General features: G+C 38.1%; 1 protein-coding gene across 2 annotated transcripts in view; it reads left to right on the forward strand.

Annotated features, from left to right (window-relative positions):
• Nucleotides 1–15,261, forward strand: part of RNF2 (ring finger protein 2) — a 44,752-nt gene extending 29,491 nt beyond the window's left edge. Inside the window, 6 exon segments of one of the 2 annotated variants that reach the window (NM_001101203.1) lie at nucleotides 5,576–5,664; nucleotides 8,544–8,704; nucleotides 9,309–9,524; nucleotides 11,718–11,990; nucleotides 12,794–12,965; nucleotides 13,236–14,174. In NM_001101203.1, coding sequence (NP_001094673.1) covers nucleotides 5,578–5,664; nucleotides 8,544–8,704; nucleotides 9,309–9,524; nucleotides 11,718–11,990; nucleotides 12,794–12,965; nucleotides 13,236–13,337 — 1,011 coding nt within the window. In that variant the 5' untranslated portion in view covers nucleotides 5,576–5,577 and the 3' untranslated portion in view covers nucleotides 13,338–14,174. 2 annotated transcript variants of the gene reach the window in all.
• Nucleotides 15,262–22,132: the final 6,871 nt, after the last annotated feature.

Genomic DNA, 22,132 nt, shown 5'->3' on the forward strand with positions numbered 1-22,132 from the left:
GCGACTGAACTGAACTGAACTTGTTGAGTGGTGGCGTTCAGTTGTTCAGTCGCTCAGTTGTGTCCAACTCTTTGCCACCCCATGGACTGCAGCACACTGGGTTCCTTGTCCTTCTCCATCTACCAGAGTTTGCTCAAACTCTTGTGTGTGGAGTTCGTGATGCCATCCAATCATTTTGAGGTTGTTGTATTGAAAAAGCTTTTGAAACCACATTGAGTATCCACAAAAGGACTTTGTGATTTGCCGTATGTGACAATGTGGAAAGTCAGCATGAAAGCCAGATATTTATGGTCCTTCAAAGAACGTTCTGAATATACTATTGATATTTTCCCTTTGGTTATTGAAACTGTGAACTCTCAACATTTAACTGTGACTAGATCTTTTCTCAGGATTTATTTTGTTTCTGTCACTGCTACTAAAATTATCTTGTCTGAACTGTAATGCTAATATTCACTTTGAGTGTCTACTTTGTGCAAGAAACATTTCTGTTTTGTTGGATATCTCTTTTCTTATTCAGAAGTGTCATCTAGGTGGGGGTTGGGCCGTGGGTAGACCCAGATCTTATGTTTTGCGGCAAGGATCTTGAGACAGTAGTCAACTCCTGTTACTAGAAAGAATCTACTTTGTCTGACACCTCATTTCCCTCCTTCACGGGCTTCAGCTCTACTTTCCAGCCTTTCAGATTGTAGTTTTTATCTAGGCTATCTATTCTTACTCCTTTTCTCTTTCTTTGCTCTATGTATATGTCAGTAGTATGAATATCTAGATGACTCCCAAATACCAGTCATCAAAGTCAATTCGTTCTCACCTGAAAAACAAGCTAAATGTCTTTCATGTTCTTGGCTTGGGCAGGAATGAGCTGCAGACAGAAATGCAGCTTGTCACCAAACCAAAGAAGGGGAAAGTTTGTATATGATTTGGGGGAAGGATAGAATTTAGGTTAAATTTAAGTGAAAAAATATATATTGACCTAAAAGCAAAGAGGAACTAGTTCTGGGGCGCTTATCTGTTTGGTAACTGCCAGAGTGGAAGTGTGAGCTTCCTGAATACATGCAGTTCACGTGCTTTAGGCCAAAGTAGAATTTATAGCTCCCTCTATATATGTGGATTGTCTTGAGTCAAAAAATGGAAGTTTTCATCTCAGATCCCCTTTTGACCCTCCTTGGCCAGATCACAGGAGATGTTACTAAACATTGTTGATATCTGCACTGCTGACATGTTCTCAAAAATTGAGATACACCCTCTGTGTTTTCTTAGACTTCTAACTTTATTGAGGCTTTCAATGGCAAAGTCAAAAATCTCTCTTGGTAAATGTCACATTGCACTTGGAAATATGTGGGTTATTTTCAAATATCTTTCGATACTGATTTCTAACATAATTCCACAGTGATAAGAGAACAAACAGACTCTATTTCAGTACCTTTAGACCATGGAATTTTTGCACTTTGTTTTATGTCCATGGGTATCTTCCAGTGTTGCCTAGTTTATTGTCTGGGAACTTGAACAGAACTTGTATCCCACTGTTGTGTGAAAACTGTAGAAGTCTTAATTATGTTGAATTGGTTCTCATAGTGATTTTCAGGTCTACTGTATTCTTCTATTTCTCTTTATATTCATTCTATTAATTTTGAGAGTTTGATGTTGAAACTCCAACTAAAAAATCTTAATCTACTTAAAAAATAATATATAGTGGAACTATATGTAACCTTGTTCTGTATTTTCCAGATCTCCTGTAATTGTGTTATCATACTTTCATAATTTAAAAAAGAAAGAAGAAAAAAAATGAGAGTGGTTTTGGTAATCAGCAACATTGTATCCTTTTCTTTTTCTTTTTTTGTAACACCTGCTGTGTTATCTGATAAGATGGCATCCATGCAGTAGCATTAAAGACTAGTTACCAGGGAACTTATGATTGATTGTAATACAGATTCAAACAGAAAGACTGGAAAATTTTCAAAAGTCATATTGATCCTAGTTTTCCAAATGATACTGTGATGTTTTGGAACTACAACTAACTTGTGGTTTACTTTCTAAATCTTAGTTGCCACAGGTATACCAATACCCAAATCAGATAAAATTTGGCTATGTTCAGCAGAACTGATATCTCTAGAAACAAGGCCTTAGGAGAACATTTTATTTGACAGTTCCTATTATTTGCTGGGGGAGCGTTTTAGACAGATGAAAGGCGTGTTCTGTTTATAGTTGACCCCAGGGTAACAGTGTTGGGACATGGGTTAGGATTTAGAGTTCTGAGAAATTCCTCCTGTCTTAGTAGTTTTAGTTTCTAATAGATTAATTTTGTTATTACAGAGTTTATGGTAGAAAAGTGGCACATGTGTTTACAGGGAAGCCGTATTTAAAGGTAGTTTACCTTGAGTTCAGTGAATGCCAGAGTCAGCTTCAGAGCTGCATCCTTTGTAGGTTTGAGGCCATTGTTCTTTACACACACACATCCCACCTGACCCCACCCCACATATACCCTTTATTTGCTATTATGGGGCAGTGCCTCTTCCACTAATTTTTTCTGATTGCTGTATCGGTCAGTATCTTTACGAATAGGTCCTTGAAACTTAGAGGCTAAAGGATCTTTGGTTTTTTAATCTGAAGTATCGTATGTTTGTTTTAGTTTGTACTTTGTCAGTTTTCTAAAGGTCTTCTCACATTTTCAACTGCTGTGTTGGAAATTATCTAAATTTGCAAATTTCCAATCCTTTTTTTTTTTTTTTAATCCTGTATTTTAGATGTGAGCCTGTTAAGAAAAAGAAGGACAGGTTCTTTTTACATTATCTGTTGGGCCTGTCCCACAATACAGGTTGCACACCTTGATGCCAGTTTCTTATGTTTCCTATTTATTGTTCCATTCCTTGCTTTCAGCCTTGAGTTTTAGTCTGACTTTTAAAGGAAAGGCATCAGAAAAGGCCTGTGTATCACTCTTGTTTTCTTGCTTTTTCTAGTCCCTTGCATTCCCTAGTCTCCTGTGAAGTGTTTTGTACTTTCTTTTTTTCTGTTTTTCCAGCCAGTTTTCAACACTTATTCATCTGAGAGGCTACAAGTAAATGGAGTCATTAATATAAGCCTGGGATTCCTGGACAGTGTCTTAACAGAATGAAATCCAATAGCAGCCATTAGTCTCTCTGCCTTATGGTTTTGGAAAGTTTTTTATTATGACTGTTAACCTGAACTGTACCTTACTTTAGTTTCCATTGGTTTATCTACCATTGTAGCAGTCTTAAGTGGGTCTGGGCCATTCGTTGTTTTCTTGGGGAAGACCTTGAGAAAAAGATAGTTCATTTGGAATTTCAGGGGAGGCAGTAAAGGGGAACAGAGTATAAAAGGTGGTGATGCCAAAACATAATGTTGGGTACATAAGGAGGGCAGGTTTCAGATAATCTGAATGCATTTTTCTTTGCTAGAGAGTCTTTAAATATACGCTGCTTTGAAGTCCAAGTTTAAGGCTTCAGCATGCCAGTCAGAAAGACTGGCCAGCGTATATTTGGTACTTTTTCTCCTTTCTTTTCTAGAGCTTGTTTTAGTTGTATTGATAACACACACTGCAGACAGTAGGATCAAGCAACGCTCATAAAGTGGTGGCTTCTTGTTTAGTTGCTAAGTCATGTCCCCCTCTTGGTGACGCTGTGGACTGTAGCCCACCAGGCCTCTCTGTCCATGGGACTTCCCAGGCAAGAATACCGGAGTGGGCTGCCATTTTCTTCTCCAGAGGTTCTTCCTGACCCAGGGAACAAACCTGTGTCTCTTGGGTTGACAAGCGGATTCTTTACCACTGAGCCGCCTGGGAAGCCCATAAAGTGGTTGCTAGAAACCATGATTTAGTCCCTAAAGTACAGAAATGTTAACCTTAGTCCCCGAGTACAAAAATGAAGAATGGCCTCCTCCATTAAACAAAGTGATGTCTCTTTTAGATATCTCCTATTGAAGATTTTAGAGAGGCTTATGGCAAAGTTTGTTGCTCCAGAGAGCAGACACTGGTCTCTTGGGTCTCTTGTATCCGTTGGCTGCTAAAGTTTAACTACGTAGCAGTTAGTAGAGCCTGTGCCATCATTTGATCCTCTGAAGATTGAATGATACAGAAAAGACAGTATTTCATCAAGAAGTTTCTTTCACAAAATTCTTTCAATTTATGATTCTCAGAGAATGGAGTTAAAGCATTCAGGGAGATACTCAAAGAACCACAGGATACTAATCGTAGAATTAACAAACTCAGCTAGTCTAGTGACTGTGCAACTCAGCTATAATAGCTGAGAAAAATTGCTGAGATTCCAGATTACCGTTGGGGACACTGATCAGGGATCATACAGGACCTGAATGATAATTTTAGTTCAAGGACAAAAGGCTTAAGGAATGTTTGCTTGTTTGGGAGTCACTAGTTCCAGTAAGCAAAATGAACAAGTCTTTAGGGTAGACTCAGTGGACAGCCTGAAAATTATAAACAAAATCCATGATTCATTCAAATTTGAAAAATTTGAACATTTCACATTTTTGCTTGGACAAAGGAGAAACTTCATGTGAAAATGTAGCTTTCTGTCAATGAGACAATGTGTGTTGAATTTTAGAGGGGACTAGAATTTAGGTTAAAGTTCAGTAAAGTGCTTTTACTTATAAAAGCAAAGTTGAGTTAATTGCTCATTAGGTGGAGTCTTGAGCAGATATTTTAAAATGGTATCTGCTAAAAGTGGGAAAGTCACCATCCTGGATACAGATGGATCATGTCCTTCGTTGTTTATGTGCCAGTGTAGAGTATATGACATTCTGTGATCGTGCAAGCTGTGTCTTTAGGCAAGTGTGATGTTTTTCCTTCTCACTGTCTACTGGACCACTCTCCTTCCCTTAGTGCTCCATTAAATAACTAGAACTCAAGGAGACCTTGAAATTGTATCAAATGGTCAGTACTAGGAGGAACTAGGACTTTCAGCCAGAAGTAAAGAAAAATCAGGTGGGATGTGATAACCGTGTCCAAATATTTGAAAGACTGTTGTGTAGAAAAATGGTTTGACTTAAATTAGCTTGCCTCCAGAGGGCAAGCTGTATGGGTGGATAGGTAGCAGTTTTGGACTCACCATTAGGAGGAGCTTTCTGAATTCTAAGCTGACTTAGTAGACAGGAGTTTTCATGAGTGGAGCTGTGAAAGTAGAGGCAGGATGGCCGGTGGCTTAAAGTGCTTAGACGGTAGATTCTGTGTTTCCGGGAAAAACCAGGTGGCCATGCTGAAAAGTCTGACATTTTCCTGACTTAGTTCTAAATTCCATGACCACTAGTTTCAGAAAGATAACTTGCTATCTTGGTTGAAGAGGATTTTCTGTACGTTAGTAATAATGAAGCATTCTCTGTATGCGGGCTGTTAGGTGTTCAGAGATCAGTGATAGCCTCTTGCTGTCAAGTAGCTTGTATTTATAAATGGAAATATTCTCGAGCTTTTCTTCATTTCCATTCTTGAACCAGTGTGTAACTTTTTTTTTTTTTACTATTATTCTCAGGATTTACAATGTCCAAAAATTAGTTTTGAGATTTACTTCCCTTTCAGATACTAAAATTGTTTTTCTCTCCTCTTTATTCCTAGCAATGTCTCAGGCTGTGCAGACAAATGGAACTCAGCCATTAAGCAAAACATGGGAACTCAGTTTATATGAACTACAACGAACACCTCAGGTAATGTAGACCAAGATAATTTAGGGAAAATATGAGACATATGTAAACCGGAATATATTTTTAGAAAATGAAAACTTGAAAGAACATAGCCATAATAATACATTTATATACAAAATAGTCCTAATTTTTGTGTATGTTGGTTGACCATTCATTGAAGAAATAATTTGAGTGCCTGTTGTGTACCAGGTCCTAAATTAGGGACTAGGTAAAGTGGTGAATAAAACAGATGTGGCATCAGCTCCGGGAGTTTAGACACCAAGCAAGTAAATTACACATATGAGAAGCTGTACATAGGTAAGTTCCTCGATGCTGTAATAATAACAGGGTAACTAGGGAAGACTATTTTGAGAAGGTGAAGACGGGAAAGACTGGGAAAGGAACAAGTTTGAAGGAGATAAACATTCTTAAAACTGAAGTCTGAAAGTTTGAAATGCCTGTAAGACAAGCAGAAATGCTACCTAGGGGTCTGGGCTAAATATAAAGTTTCAGGACTTGTCAGTGCATTTGGAGCACAGGAATGCCAGATTACCTAGAGAGAGATGAGCAGAAGGCTCAGAACTTCATCCAGAGGAGCTTCAGCATTTAGAAATTAAGTAATAGGAAAGGAGGCTGAGAAGGAACAGCCAGAGAAATGGAAGGAAAAGTGGGAGATGAGGAGAGGAGATAAAAGAGGACAGAGTGTTTCAAGGAGGATGCAGCTACTGTGTTCAGTACTACTGGGAGGATGAGTAAGATGAGGATTACAAAAGTGAACATTCGAGTTGGCAGTATAAAGTTGGTAACCCTTGAGAAGAATAGATTCACTTGAGTAGATTGTGCTGTGTTAAAGAGGGAGGAGGGGAGGTGAAGATGGATAGGTAACGCTTTAGAGAAGTTTGGCTGTGCAGAGATGCAAAATGAGTGAAAACTTGAGGGGAACTTAGAATCAGGAACCCCAGCTCCCTCTGGACACAGCTCTAAGGTTCACGTTTCACTGCAGCAATCCTATGTTAATCCAGATCGATTTAGTGAGGAGGGAGAGATTGCTGAAGTCTGAGAGCAGACAGAATAATTGAAAGGGGAGCATGCTTGAGAAGGTAGAAAGGAATGTACATTTGATAGGAAGTGGTGTGCTTTCTCCTTATAATAAGAATGAGGAAGATACCTAATAAAGATCAGGTAGAGAGAAAATGAGAGCTCCTTTTAATGAAGTAAGGTAATCTGCTTAACGTTTACATGGTAGAAGGTCTGCAGATAGAAGAAAAGGTGTGAAAAACACTGTAGTGAAAAGAAAAGTGAGTTTTACTGACACCAGTCTGGTGTGTGATCCCTCCCCCTTTCCCCTCTGCAGTGCTACACAGATGCACAGGGCCAGGAATGCAAACCCAGATGGATGGTTTTCCAGGCTTGGGATTTTGCTAGGCAAGTTTTCAAGAGGCCGAGGGGGACAGGCTTGATTACTAGCTGGGTCATCATCATACCCTGTGTGATTCATAAAATGGAGGTTATAATTCCTAAGTCAAAAGTTTGTGTGCATATTAAACTAAGTAAAATGCAGAAAGTGCTTTATATAGAAAGGTTGAAATATAAGAGATAACTTGATAAGGGACAGTATCCACAGTTTCATTGTCTTTTTTTGTGGAGTCATCAATCTTTGACCCTACAGAGAAAACACAAGTATGATGGAGAGCCAGTGGAAATAGGAAGTGTCAGTAAGCCTGTTGGAAGCCCTCATTTCTACCTGCATCTTCCTTTTCATGGCCACTAACTAGACCTCTCCCCTCAATCCACAGGAGCATTGGTGCCTTTGTTCTCAGTGCTGCCTTGTGGGAAGGGTAGGTTGTGGTAGTGAGGCCAAAAGTAGGAGTTGCTGATCTGTGCCTTTGGGAGATGCGGCCTGAATTCTACATTGCAACTCCAAATGCATTTCTCACTGACAACAGTTTTAGTCATGACAGTTAGAAATACTAATACTTGTTACTTCAGACAGACGTGCTATAGTTTAAATCAGTTTGTAGATTAGCCTGAGAACCTGACCACTTGGTATAAAACTGCTCTGTGGATCAAGAATTTTTAAGGTTTAAAAAGTGATTTTAAAACAAAATCCTATTAAACTGTGCATCAGTTTAGTTCAGTCACTCAGTCATGTCCGACTCTTTGCGACCCCATGAATCGCCGCATGCCAGGCCTCCCTGTCCATCACCATCTCCCAGAGTTCACTCAAACTCACGTCCATTGAGTTGATGATGCCATCCAGCCATCTCATCCTCTGTCGGGAAGTCCCCTTCTCCTCCTGCCCCCAATCCCTCCCAGCATCAGAGTCTTTTCCAATGAGTCAACTCTTCACATGAGGTGGCCAAAGTACTGGAGTTTCAGCTTTAGCATCAGTCCTTAGAGAATATTTAAATTCATATTTTAAAATCTTGATGGATGGCATGAAATATATAGTTTATTATCATAGTGGTGCACTTTTGCAGATGGAAGAATTTTTAGGGTTCCTTTAGTCTTAACTTCCTCATTTTTCAGGTAAGAAGACAATGTTAAAATATTTAGAGTTGCAGAGCTAGTTGTTGAACTAGAACCTAAGCCATCTGACTCCATATTCAGTGCTATTTTAAAATTATACCAGGCTAACTTACCATTAGTTGTCTTTTAAATATATGATATGTTATCTTTAACATTATGATAACAGATTTATATAATGCTTTGGTGCTGGGGCTGAGGGAAGTTGAAGGAGATTATAGATAAAACAAGATTGGTTGTGAATTGACAGTGATGGTGACTGGATGATGGCTGCACAGGTGTTCATTTTTGTCGCTTCTGTATTCTTATATGTTTGAACTTGTCCATAACTTTTTTTAAAAAAGGTAGCATTTAATTTTAAAGTGATGTTTTTACAGGAGGCAATAACAGATGGCTTAGAAATTGTGGTTTCACCTCGAAGTCTACACAGTGAATTAATGTGCCCAATTTGTTTGGATATGTTGAAGAACACCATGACTACAAAAGAGTGCTTACATCGTTTTTGTGCAGACTGCATTATCACAGCCCTCAGAAGTGGGTATGTTAAAATGAGTGACACCTAGGTATTTAAATTATGTGAGGACGGTATTCTAGTGCTTTATCTAAAGTCCAGGTTGTAATTGTTGGAGAATCTTTGTTTTGAAACAGTTGGTTTTATATAATTTTAGAAGCTTTTCAGGATGAGTTTTTATTTTGAGGAAACTACAAAGCGTGAAACCATGGCTTTTCCACTTCTTAGGTATGTAAAATAATACCCTGATGAAAGCTATTTTAATAAAATAATTGATAACATGAATATATATTAATGGATACTTTTTCCTTATATGGCATGGATATCAGAAAGGGGAACTTTATATTAGGAAAAACTAGATTTTCATTTCTAAATGGTTATATATAAATTATCACAAGGAAGTATTTAGATTTTTCTCTAGTGGCAAGTAGTAGAGAGTATCTCAGTTTTCAAAGATCGTGCTTATAGCCACTAGTCATATATTCACGGAAAGTCAGGTAATCAGTTTAAATTTCTGTGACTTAGTAAAGGTATTGGGGAAAAGATGATAATAATCTGGAAGCTGGCTATTTTTGTCTTCAGCCCAAAGATACTAGCGTTACTTACATTTCTTTTCCCTCTTTTTATTTAGCAATAAAGAATGCCCTACCTGTCGGAAAAAGCTAGTTTCCAAAAGATCACTAAGACCAGACCCAAACTTCGATGCACTCATCAGCAAAATTTATCCGAGTCGTGATGAGTATGAAGCTCATCAAGAAAGAGTATTAGCCAGGATCAACAAGCACAATAATCAGCAGGCACTCAGCCACAGCATTGAGGAGGGACTGAAGATTCAGGCTATGAACAGGTAGGGGCGAGAGGCAGAGACGGTGGCCGCTTTTCTTAGTGTTTTATTAAAGACTGAATTTACTTACCGCCTTCCATTTTGAAAAGATAAAATGCAGTAACAGTAGTTCTCTGTAATTAGTTTTTCATGCAGGTATACTATATGTTTCCTGGGGTAATAGGGGATTCCTTTAAAGTAATAGAATCTTAAAAACAAAACAGAAACCTCTCATATACCCACTTCTGTCTCCACTCACCACTGTACTTCTCTTCTTCTCTTCATAAGAGTTGTCTGTGCTCACCAGCTCCGATTTCTTCCCATTTTGAACTCCCCCAGTCAGGCTTCACCCCGACTCCTCATATCACCCTTGTCAAAGTTATCATTGACCTCCACATGGAAAAATCTAGTCACTGATTCTGAGATCTAATCTTACTTAATATTTTACACAGTTAATTTCTCTTTTCTCTTTGATTGGTTTTCTTTACCTGTCTTTCAAGAGATCATATTCTCCTGGTTCCCTTTGTATGTCATTAGCTGTTTCTTGTCTCCAAACTTAACATGTTCAGTACTGAATTGTCAGTTTTTACCCCCTACTTCTCTTCTTTCTTGCTTGTTTCAGTTGATGGCAAAACCATCATCACACTTGCTTTAGCCAAAAATTTTGGGGTTACTTTTAATCTCTCTCCTTTTTTCCCCAGCCTGTATACCAGTCTGCAAGTAAATATATTTTTAGCTTTTACCATAATACATCCAAGTTGGTATAAGCAGCCACTGTCTTTCATTTGAAGTATTGAAGTAGCCTCCTGATTTGTCTTTCTACTTTTCCATGCTTACTGCCATACCATCTGTTCAAAGCACAGCAGCCAGAATGATAAGGTGAAAGTCAGGTCCAAATTCTCCTTTGCTTTGAGGCCTCTAATATCTTCTCTTCATATTCAGGCTAAAAGACCTTAATGGTAGCTTCCAAAGCCCTACATAATCTGAGCACTTTCTTCACCCCCACTCTTTTTTCTGCTCTGACATCTCCTTATATGTTTAGGCCTCAGGGGGAGTCAGGACTTTCCAAAGCCACATCCCAGTCTCGCGGCTTTCACTTTGGCTGAACATCAGAATCACTTGGGAAGTTTTTGAATCCTAGAGCCTCAAAGTTATCACTCCAGGCTAAGTAAATCAAAATCTTTGACTGGGGAATATGCATTCATATTTAAAGGTTCTAGAAGTGATTCTGAAATGCAGACTTTCAGTCTTCTACCCAGAGAAAGAATCCCCTTTGTGAAATCCTTTATAGATAGACTTTTGATTTTGCTTGAACGTTTCTAGTGGTGGGAGTATGTGACAGAAGCTTTGTTCAGTTGTTAACAACATTATTAAAGCTTCTTCGGTGTTTTTCAGACTTAGCAAGCTTGTTTATGCCTTGGTGCCTTTATACTTACTGTTCTGTCTTTCAGGAACCTCTTCTAGATAATCTGCATGGCATACACTATTTTTTCAAGTGTCTGCTAAGTTTCCATTTTCCACCCCAGTTATAAAGTGATGGTATTGTTAACTGCCTTGACGGTCGTTTTGATGAATAAATAAGATGTGTGCACGAAGCGCCTTGCCCAGTTACCGGTTTATAGTATTTGAGCTTGTTAGAGAGATGCTTCTGTATTCATGCTCTGTATTTAGATATCTCATCTTTTGCTTTAGAATAATTTTGCATTGCATTAGCCGACTTTGGGTGAGGTCAGCAGGCAGAGAGTGCTTACATATCTGAATTATACCTTTGTTTCGATTTAAAATCTCATAAGAAAAGTCTCCAAATGTAAATAAATATTTGCCAGTAGTCCCCATAATCAAAAAAGAAATTTTTTCAGTGAATGTAAATATTTGTTAAATTTGTTCGAATGTTTGCCTGTGTGTGTTTCCCTAAACTTTTCAGGGACATGTGGGAAATAGATGCCGTTATTCAACTTGGAGCAAATTCAGTTATTAACATGTTTTTAGAATTTAGGGGTTTTTTTTGTCCACACTAAAGTGGCTTCAAGATCTCAATTCCCCAACCAAGGGTTGAACCCAGGCCACAGCAATAAAAGTCTGGAACCCTAACCTCTAGGCTACCAGGGAACTTAGAATTTAATAACTTCAATGAATGTACTTCTAACTTGATGCATTAAGAAGGCCTACATGTAAATTTCATGCAACCTGTTTTTGTGTTATTTTCCTCTTAACTAGATTACAGCGAGGTAAGAAACAACAGATTGAAAATGGTAGCGGAGCAGAAGACAATGGAGACAGTTCTCACTGTAGTAATGCATCCACGCATAGCAATCAGGAAGCAGGACCTAGTAACAAACGGACCAAAACATCTGATGATTCCGGGCTTGAGCTTGATAATAATAATGCAACAGTGGCAATTGACCCAGTAATGGATGGCGCTAGTGAAATTGAATTAGTATTCAGGCCTCATCCCACACTTATGGAAAAAGATGACAGTGCACAGACAAGGTAAGTGTGGGTTAGTTTCAGATTGTCTGAATTTAGAATGGTTACTTTGGAGTTAGAAAGCAATTTCAGGTAAGAGTTAAGGGTGATATTTGTCATCCTATTGTTGCCGGAGGCCAGCTGGATAGTTTAGCTGCCTGCATTTTGTTTTCTTTATTCCTCATGTGCTTGCCGTCTACACATGCATATCTGAAAGGAATGACCCTCCTAGGCAGAGGAGGAGAAAGAATCATTTAAATGTCTTTACAGTAATGCTCGAAAATTTTTGGCTGGCCAGCATGGCTGCTTTATTACATCTCTCCAAAGAGCACATTACCTGCCATCAAGTGCAGATACGCATCAGGTTGAGTGAGTGATTGAATGATACATCATGCTTTAAAAAAAAAACATGAAAATTGGCACTTAGGCTCATTCTGAAAAACCTAAAAAAGACAAGAAGAAATTTGCTTATATTCTTAGCAGTATTCTTGCTGCTATAGATTCAGAACTGATTGTTGGGGTTGAGCGGTATGTTCTGTTTTTCCTCTTAGTACAGCGTGTATTTGATTTTTGTTATTTTATGTCATATATTATGGATGGTAAGGTAGGTAGAGCTTTCATGGCCTGGTGGATGTGAGCTTGTACTTTTCTCTCTTCTGTACCTTTCAATAAGAAATTTTTAGATAATAGAGGAATAAATTTCTGATATTATTTTGTCAACATTTGAGATATTTGCATTTGGTATGGCTTTTTGGAAATGTTTTATAACTTACATACATTTTTATCATTAATCTAGAAATTAAGGTTTTAATGATTTGTTTTTCCAGATACATAAAGACTTCAGGTAATGCCACTGTTGATCACTTATCCAAGTATCTGGCTGTGAGGTTAGCTTTAGAAGAACTTCGAAGCAAAGGAGAATCAAACCAGATGAACCTTGATACGGCCAGTGAGAAGCAGTATACCATTTACATAGCAACAGCCAGTGGCCAGTTCACTGTAAGTATTTAAAATAATAGGCTGTTGATATTGGGGGCACTTTGAACATCTGAGAGTGGCAAGTTGTGGGGTGGGGCCTAATAAAATGGTGCATACACTGAAGAGAAATTGCAGCAGGGTAGTTAACTTGATATATCCATTTTTCTTTTATGAATGGTATAAGTGACAACAAGTTTATCCTGTTTTTTTTTTCAGATGGACTTTAATGTAGTTCCATCTCACTATTTTGTGCTTTGAGTAGTTTTCATAATTGTTTCTTTTTTGTTTTAGGTGTTAAATGGCTCTTTTTCTTTGGAATTGGTCAGTGAGAAATACTGGAAGGTGAACAAACCCATGGAACTTTATTATGCACCCACAAAGGAGCACAAATGAGATTTTACTAAAACCAGTTCTGAGAATGAACTTTTTTATAGCCTATTTCTTTAATATTAAAGATGTACCGTCATTACTTTTATGGACAGAACTTTGGATATGTTATTCAGTTTTCTTTCTGAGCCAGATTCGTTTACACTATTAGAATCTTTTCCCCTTAATTTAAGATCTCCTTTTTGGAAGGAACTGCAATTATTCAGTACTTTATTTTTCCTTTAAAAAGTATATCTAAATTGTATGTTTTCACAGAGTGTGGTTCCATTTGGAGCATCTTGGAGCTTTTGACCCAGGAATTTTTCATAGTTCTGTATTCTTAAGCGAAGATTTAGTTGGCCATCTTTCTCCCTCCCCTCAGAAGTTTTTTAGGCCTACAGAATGTTAAATATGTATTTTGACTTTTTTTCCTGGAGTCTTGTATATTTATAGTTTTCTATATAAGCTGTAGTATCTTCATGAAGACCAAGGCTCAAATTTACTGTGCTTAAAAAACAATTCTCATAGGATTATTATTTTCATGGTATTTTCTTCCATAATATCTCATTTTTAAAGAAAAGTTCTTTATGAACTTAGTGTCCATTGTCATGCAATGTTATTTTCTTCCATTTTTGTCCCTCTAAATTTGGAATTTCTGATCCTGGGAAAGAGAACCAAACAAGATCCCAAGTTCTGTGAGAACTTGGTTCATTCACAGATTTCATTGAAGAAAGAAAAATTAAATTGTTCTTATGTAGTTTTCAAGTGTGTATTTTAAAAAGTCTTTTTCTTTGTATTTTATTGTCACCTCATTTCCTTTATTATGTGTATGTTTTTTTCCTATTAAAATACCAGAGACATGGAGATATTTTGCACTTTAGCCTGGATGAAAAGTACAAGATATGTTCAAAGCTTCCCTAATTCTTTTCTTATTCATAGCTGCATAAGTTTCAAAAATAACATGGCACATAGAACTAACAATAGGGAAAATTTGCTTCTGTTTGAAAAGTGTGTTTAGCATTTTGGGTTGCCATATCAGTTTATAAATTTGGTGCTCTGCTAATTACACTGTATCTAGAGAAGCAAGCTAATGGAGCTTGAACCCTGCCTTGATGTGTAGTGAAAGATAACTCTGTAGAAGAATGTCAGCCAGAATGGTAAAGTCATTCTACTCTTCTTAATTTAGTTTTATAATGAAGGACAGTGTGTGGTGTCTGGACCCAAAAAGGCTTTATGATAACAGGTCAGAAATAAGATTGACTTGTGTTGGTTTTTTTTGTCCCTGTCCTGATTTCAGGTATGTTTCCAAGTTTAAATTATCACAGTATTTATGAAAACATATTTGCATTGGGAAATTAACCATAAAAGGTTTTTACCAGGGGAAGTTGCCCTCCAATACCATTGTAACTGAAAGCCTGTCTAGTCGCTGTAAATATTTACCTGTCATTTTTGACAGATCGGGGCCAGCTTGATGTTTTAAATATTCACCCCAATATGAAAATTTAAAGGCTTGTTCAATTTTTTACCATTCTATTGAAAATATTTAAAATCTGTTTTTACAATTTTTTTTTTTTTGGTAATCTGTGCCATGAAGTTTGAAAACCACCAAATGTCAAGGAAAATTTTGTATTCAGTTCCTTTTCTGGTGTAATGTTAAATTGTATAGATTATTAATGCATGTCCACTGAATATAACCCTGGTTTTGTGATATAACTGCTTAGATTTTATTGGTGATATTAGATTAGTGGTTGCATTAAACAACTAAATTCCATTGTGATTATTAATGGACATTTGTCTTTAAGCAAAAAGTTATTTGTGAATATAAGCTTTGTGCTTAGAGAATGTATGTGTTTTTATCCATCAGTATGGGAGGATATAAATTCTTTGCATCATTAGTGAATTTACTGGATGTGTAATCCTTTGCAAAATATAATGACAGGTGTTTGATAGAGGACTGAGTGTATAGTGTTGTGTGTGTGTGTGTGTGTGTATGTTTGTGTGTGCTGGAGGGTGGGTACTGTTAAACATACTATTAACTATGAGTGTTTCATAAAGTATTATCCAAGTAACTTCTATGACCACCTTCTCAACTGAGAAATGAAAGACTCACTAAATAGGGCCTTTGGATTATACATTATCATTTTAAATTTATTAATATTATGCTAAAATATATATAACCTAATTTATCACTTTAACCATACAATTGAATGACATTAAGATACATTCAGAGTGTTTTTTAGCCATCACTGCTATCTGTTATTTCTAGAACTATCATCCCAATCAGAAACTGTACCTGATATGTGATATACCCCAGGTAAACTCTATTTTTCTTTGAATTTGACTATTTTAGGCACATTATATATGTGGAATCTTGCAGCATTTGCAGCATTTGTCTGTTGTGTCTTAATGTCTTGTAGCATAATGGTTTTAAGGTTCATCCAAGTTGTAGCATATATCAGAATTCCATTCCTTTTTATGTCTGAATAATATTCCACTGTATCCATTCATTGTTGATGGGTACTTAGATTAATGGAAACTTTTTGCTATTGTGACTCATGCTGCTGTGACCATTTTTGTACAAGTATCTGTGAGAGTTCTTTAAGTTCTTTTGGGTATACACTTAAGAGTGAAGTTGCTGAACCACATGTCAATTCTATATTTAATTTTTTGAGGAACCTCAGACTTTTCCACAATGGCTGCACCATTTTACAATCCCCCCAGCAATACAGAAGGATTCCACTCTCTCCACTTCTTCACTAACACTTGCTGTTTTTGTTTTCAGTAGCTGTATTTATGGGTATAAAGTGTTATTTCATTGTGTTTTGGAGTTGTATTTCCCTAGTGGCTTGTGACGCTAAGCATATTTTCACGTGCTTACTGGCCATTTGTATATCCTCTGTGGAGAAATACCCATTTAAGTCTTTTGCCCATTTTTAATTGGATTGTTTGTGTGTATTGTAGAAGTTCTTAATATATTCTGGATATTAATCTGTCATCAGATATATGATTTACTCATGTATTTTCTCCCATTCTGTGGGCTGGCTTTTCACTCTTTCAGAAGTGTCCTGTGATACACAAAAGTTTTTAATTTTGATAAGTTCCAATTTTTCTATTTGTTGCCTGTGCTTCTGGTGTCATGTACAAGAATGCATTGCCAAATCTAATATCATGAAGATTTTCCTCCAAGAGTCTTTTTTTAGGTCTTTTTTTTCCATCTTGAGTTTTGTATATGGCAAAAGATAAGAAATCAGCTTTGTTAGCATTTGGATATGAAGTTTCCCCAGCACCATTTGTTGAAAAGATTGCCCTTTCTCCACTGAATTGTCTTGGCAGCCTTAATTAATTTTCAGTTAATGAAAATCAATTGACCGTACATATAGGATGGTTTATGTATGGGCTTGTGTCCCATTGGTCTGTATGACTTTTCTTTTGCCAGTACCACTCTGTTTTGATTACTGTACCTTTGTAATTAGTTTTACATTATCGTTTTAAGTCTTCTGAACACTGGGAACGACAATATTTCACTTGTACCTTTGAGAAAATTGAGTCTCAGGACTCTCAACTTGGAGAACCAAGCATGAAATAATTGAAATGCCAAATGAGAAAAGATCTCTCGTAAATTCCCACCACATTTCTACTTAGAAATACTTGGTTTACTAAGTCTTAGAAACATAATTATTAGAAAGGAAAAGTAATTAGTGTTCCATTGTTGTAACTATAAAAATGGCTTCCTTGATAACTTTTCTGAATTAATGGAGTAAGGACCGCTGAAAATCTGTTGTTCCATAAAAACAATGATAACACTAAAAGTTGTCAAAATCAACTTTGTCAGAACTCTAAAAAAAAAAAAAACTAAAAGCTTCCAGTAGTCTAAAAAGCATTTATTCAACAGAAACTGTAACAAAATGGTTTGTAACATTTTAAATTTCCCTGTCCATATTTCCTCAGTTCTAGGTCAGCTTTGAAAACAAGCAACCTTGCAACTGTTAAAACCAGCAGCCTAGTAACCACTGGAGGGAACTTGAAGCACCACAAAAAGCCCACTCTAGAGAATTGTCACTATTTGACCTGTCTGGTATCTCACTGAAAAGCTCTGTATTCTAAAGAGTTCTGTCTTTATTTGACCTGACTCCACTCACTCTGCAAAGATCTGTATCTTTACCCTGTTTACCATAGAAGCTACTTGAGGCTGTGATAACAATTGAGGCTAAACAGATGCTGACCAAAAACAAAAACAAAAAAATGTCATGTCTGTAGAGGGCTTTGAAAAGTTCCAGCATAATTCCTGGGAATCTAGAAGGCTGCATGTATAAGATATATGCATACCCAAAAGAAAAAGCATTAATCTAACCTGTGACAGAACTTGAGGCTCTGTGAGTAGGAAGTGAAAGCTAAGGCAGTTGTAAACTGCATGTTGAAGTGTTGAAGGCATAGCCCAATAGTTTCAAAGAGCACTTCTTCAAGATTGGGAGAGTTAACTGTTTAAAGGCATTAAAGAACATTGCTGTCCAATCATTAGCTGACCTCTAAGCTAACAAAATGGAGAAAGAAATGGCAACCCACTCCAGTTTTCTTGCCTGGAGAATTTCACGAACAGAGGAGCCTGGCAGGCTTTTGTCCTTGGGGTCGCAGAGTTGGACACAACTGAGCAAATATCATTCACATTTAAGCTAGCAAAACAGAATATAATGGTCACACACAGCAAAAAAATGCAGACTTTACAGAGTCAGTCCAAGAAGTTCTAACGCAGCAAAACCTGAGGAGGGGAAGGGATTCCTTGTTCAGAGTTGGCATGTTATATTATTTTAAATGTTTAGTTCTCAACAAAAATTTACAAGACTTGGAAAGAAAGTGTCTGGGACAAAGCCCAGGTGTTGAAGTTTTTAAGTAAAATTTTGTTAGCCTTTAAAAGCTTGTTCAGAGAACTAGAAGAAACCATGTCTTAAAAGCTAAATTTGAGAATAATCTTTCTCCAAATAGAGAATAACAATAAAGATAAATTATGATAAAAGAAGCAAATAGAAATCCTGATTGGAAAACTGTAACAGGTGAAATAAATTGAGTAGAGTCCCTCAAAAGCAGATTTGAACTGCTAAAAATATTCAACAAATTTGAACAGAGGTATTACTTGAGAGTAGCCTAATCAGAAAAAAAGGAATAGAAACACAGTATTGTAAATCAGCTATATTGTAATATGAAATAAAATTTAAAGGAATAAAGGGGGAAAACTACAGAGATCTCTGGGACACTATCAAGTATAATAGCATAATGGAGGTCCTAGAAGGAGAGAAGGGGTTACAGTATATTTGGAGAAATAATTGCCCCAAACTTCAGAATTTACAGAAAAGAATATGCACATCTGAGAAGCCTAACTACTGCTAAATAAGACTGGGTTTGAGAAACAGCAAGAGAAAAGTGATCACATATGAGGACTCTCTAATAAGATTAACAGCTTGCTTCTCATAGGAAAGTCATGGAGGCCCAGAGGCTTTGCAGGAAAAAGTCAACCTAGAATTCTATATGCAGCAAAATTACTCCTCAAAAATGAAAGAAATTAAGATGGTCACACATAAAAACAGAGCAAATTTGTCAGTAGCAGACCTGCCTACCCTATAGGAAATACTGAAGAATCCTTCAGGAAGAAATGAAAGGACGTTAGATAGTAAGTTGAATCCACATAAATAGTAGCACTGGTAAAGTTAACTGCGTAATGAAACATGAAGCACGGTAGGGACTTTTCGATTGTCCAGTGGCTAAGACTCCATGTTCCCAATGCAGGGGGCCCACGTTTGATCACTACTCAGGGTTGATTTCCCTTAAGATTGACTGGTTTGAGCTCCTTGCTGTCCAGGGGACTCTCAAGAGCCTTCTCCAGCACCACAGCTTGAAAACATTAATTCTTCATCTCTGCCTGCCTTATGGCCCAGCTCTCACATCCATACATGACTGCTGGAAAGACCTCATAGCCTTGACTATACAGATCTTTGTCGGCAAAGTGATGTCTTTGTTTTGTAACACACAGTCTAGGTTTGTCATAGCTTTTCTGCCAAGAGGCAATCTTCTAATTTCATGGCTTCAGTCACCATCTGCGATGATTTTAGAGCCTAAGAGGAAATCTGTCACTGCTTTCTTTCCCTTCTATTTGCAGTGAAGTGATGGGACTGGATGCCATGATGTTAGTTTTTTTTAATATTGAGTATTAAGCCAGCTTTTTCACTCGCCTCCTTCACCCACCCTTACTAAGAGGCTGTTTAGTTCCTCTTTGCTTTCTGCCGTTACAGTGAAATCCCCCTTCATGGATCACTGCCTCGTCATGGTGAAATTACAGCTATTGATGTTTATATTTACAAAGCAGATCTTAAAACCTAATCTTCTACCTTGAAAATCTATTGCCATTAATTCCTGATAGGTGTGTACTTACTGCCGTTTTATTACTTGTTTTGGGCTTATTTTGTGGTTCTTCCCTGTCCCTTTTGGTTCTTCCATTGTGGTTTGACAGTTTTCCTTTGTGGTGTATTTGTGGTCCGTCCTTGTTTTTGTGTATCTATTGTAGGTGTTTGGTTACCGTGGGGTTCCACGGTTCTGTATTGATTTGTTTTAAACAGATAGTCCTTTAGGTTCAAACACATTCTGAAAGGATCTATGTTTTTACTACCTTTTCCTCTACTTGGTATTTCTTGTTATATTTTACATCTTCATGTTTATTCCTTTACTAAAGTGAAAGTCACTCAGTCATGTCCGACTCTTTGTGACCCCATGGACTGTAGCCTGCCAGGCTCTTTTGTCCATGGAATTCTCCAGGCCAGTGTACTGGAGTGGGTAGCCTCTCCCTTCTCTAGGGGATCTTCCTAACCCAGGCACTGAACCCGGGTCTCCCACATTGCAGGTGGATTTTTTACCATCTGAGCCACTAGGGAAGCCACCCAAAATCTTTGCCTTCCCACACCAGGAGTCAAACCCAGGCCACCTGGGTGAAAACCAGGAATCCTAACCATTAGACCATATGGAAGAGGACAATTCCCTTAGTAATTACAGTTAGAATTGATTTATAAATTTTTTGTCTTTTAACCTTTGTACTAGCATATTTGAGTGGTTGATACTTGGCTTTTACTACATATTTGCCTTTACTAGTGGGATTGTCCTTTCCTATAATTTCTTGTTAGGTCCTTTTCTTTTCCTCTTACAGAAGAACCTTTAACATTTTCTTCTAGGGTTGGCTTGGTATTGAGGAACACTTTCCATTTTTGCTTATCTGAGTTCTTTATCTTGCCTTCAATTCTAAATGATAATCTTGCTGGGTAGAGTATCCTAGGTTGCATGTTTTTCCCTTTCATCACTTTGAGCCATAAGTTCATTAAATACATTTTTGACCCCCATCTCTCTTCTGGGACCCCTATAATGTGAATGTTGATACACGTTACCCCAGAGATCACTAGAAGTGTGATCTTAACATTAAAAACATTTTTCTCTTTGTTGTGTGATTGGGTAATTTCCATTGTTCTGTCTTCCAGGTTACTTATGTGTTCTGTGTCACCCAGTGTGCTGGTCATTCTTTCTAGTGCTTGTTATTTCAGTTACTGTGTTCAGTTTTGACTGGTTCTTTTATATTTTCTAGTTCCTTTAAAACTTTATCACTGTATTCATCTATTCCTTTTCCTAGTTCAGGTAGCATTCTCATTACTAATGCTTTGAATTCTTTTACCTGGTAAATATTTCATTAGTTCCCCCACCCTAACCATTTTCTCTTGCTCTTTGAACTGAAATTCCTCTGTCATCTTATTTGGCTTATTTTTCTCTGTCCCTATGCAATCAGGTGAAACAGTTCTCTCTGGCATCCTTGAAGGAGTCCTTGAGTGGGAGTATCCTGTGTAGTCTGCGTGTTCTTTGGTGGGAGAGCTGGATCGGACATGAACACAGGTCACACCTTTCTGTAGAGGAGCGAGCTGGCAGCTGTCACTCGGTGGGAGGCGGGGTTGGAGGTGGAGGTGCTGGAGGCGGTGTGATGCAGGGCTTCCCCTCCTCTCAGTTGCCCGCAGGGTTGGGGTCAGGTCTCATGCTGCTGGAGCAGAAGCCCCGAGGGTCAGGTCCAGGCTGGCTCAGGTAGCTTTCAGTGTGTGCTCTTGTTCCTCCCAGCACTCAGCTTCACACCAGCGGGGAGCAGTGCTGGAGCAAGAGGTGCACGGTGGGTATTAGGCGAGGGCTGAGGTGACCTTCCTGACTGTCTCTGCTGTGCCATCACTGGAAACGGCTGCTCCCCACTTTGCTAAGACACCACGTAGGGTTTGAGCTGCCTTTAGCATCTCATAGCCAACTGAGCTTTTTCCACGGTTGTGGCAACCCTTGCTTCACGGTGAATCTGCAGTGCAAGGCCCGCAGTGCTGGAGCATCTGCTCAGCTCAGGCTGGAGGCAGTGGGGGGTACACGAGAGCGGTCATGGGCAATGTCAGCAGTCTGTGAGGTTTCCATTTCAATCGCCCTTTCCACCCAGCTGTGAGGCCATGTGAGTATCCCAAGTGCTCGTCATGAGTGGAGTACAGCCTTCCCAGAGCCCTCCTGTTAGTCTCACTGGTCTTCCAACCCGCAAGGGCCTCATCTTCCCTTTGTTGGACCCCAGGCTGAGGTACCCAATGTGTGGCTTGAACCACTCGCCCTCCAGGGAGGGTAGTCTCCCTTTTCCTCCAAGTTCCCTCCCAGGGTCACAGGTCCCTACCTGATTGCCTGTTTTTCCTTACCTGTTTCTGTGTGGACCTTTTATACAGCCTTGGTTGTACATCTGACAGGTTCTAGTTAGTTTTCACTGAGAATTGTTCAACATGTAGATG

This window comes from Bos taurus, chromosome 16 (assembly GCF_002263795.3).
Source record: "Bos taurus isolate L1 Dominette 01449 registration number 42190680 breed Hereford chromosome 16, ARS-UCD2.0, whole genome shotgun sequence".
NCBI classification, from domain to species: Eukaryota; Metazoa; Chordata; class Mammalia; order Artiodactyla; family Bovidae; genus Bos; species Bos taurus.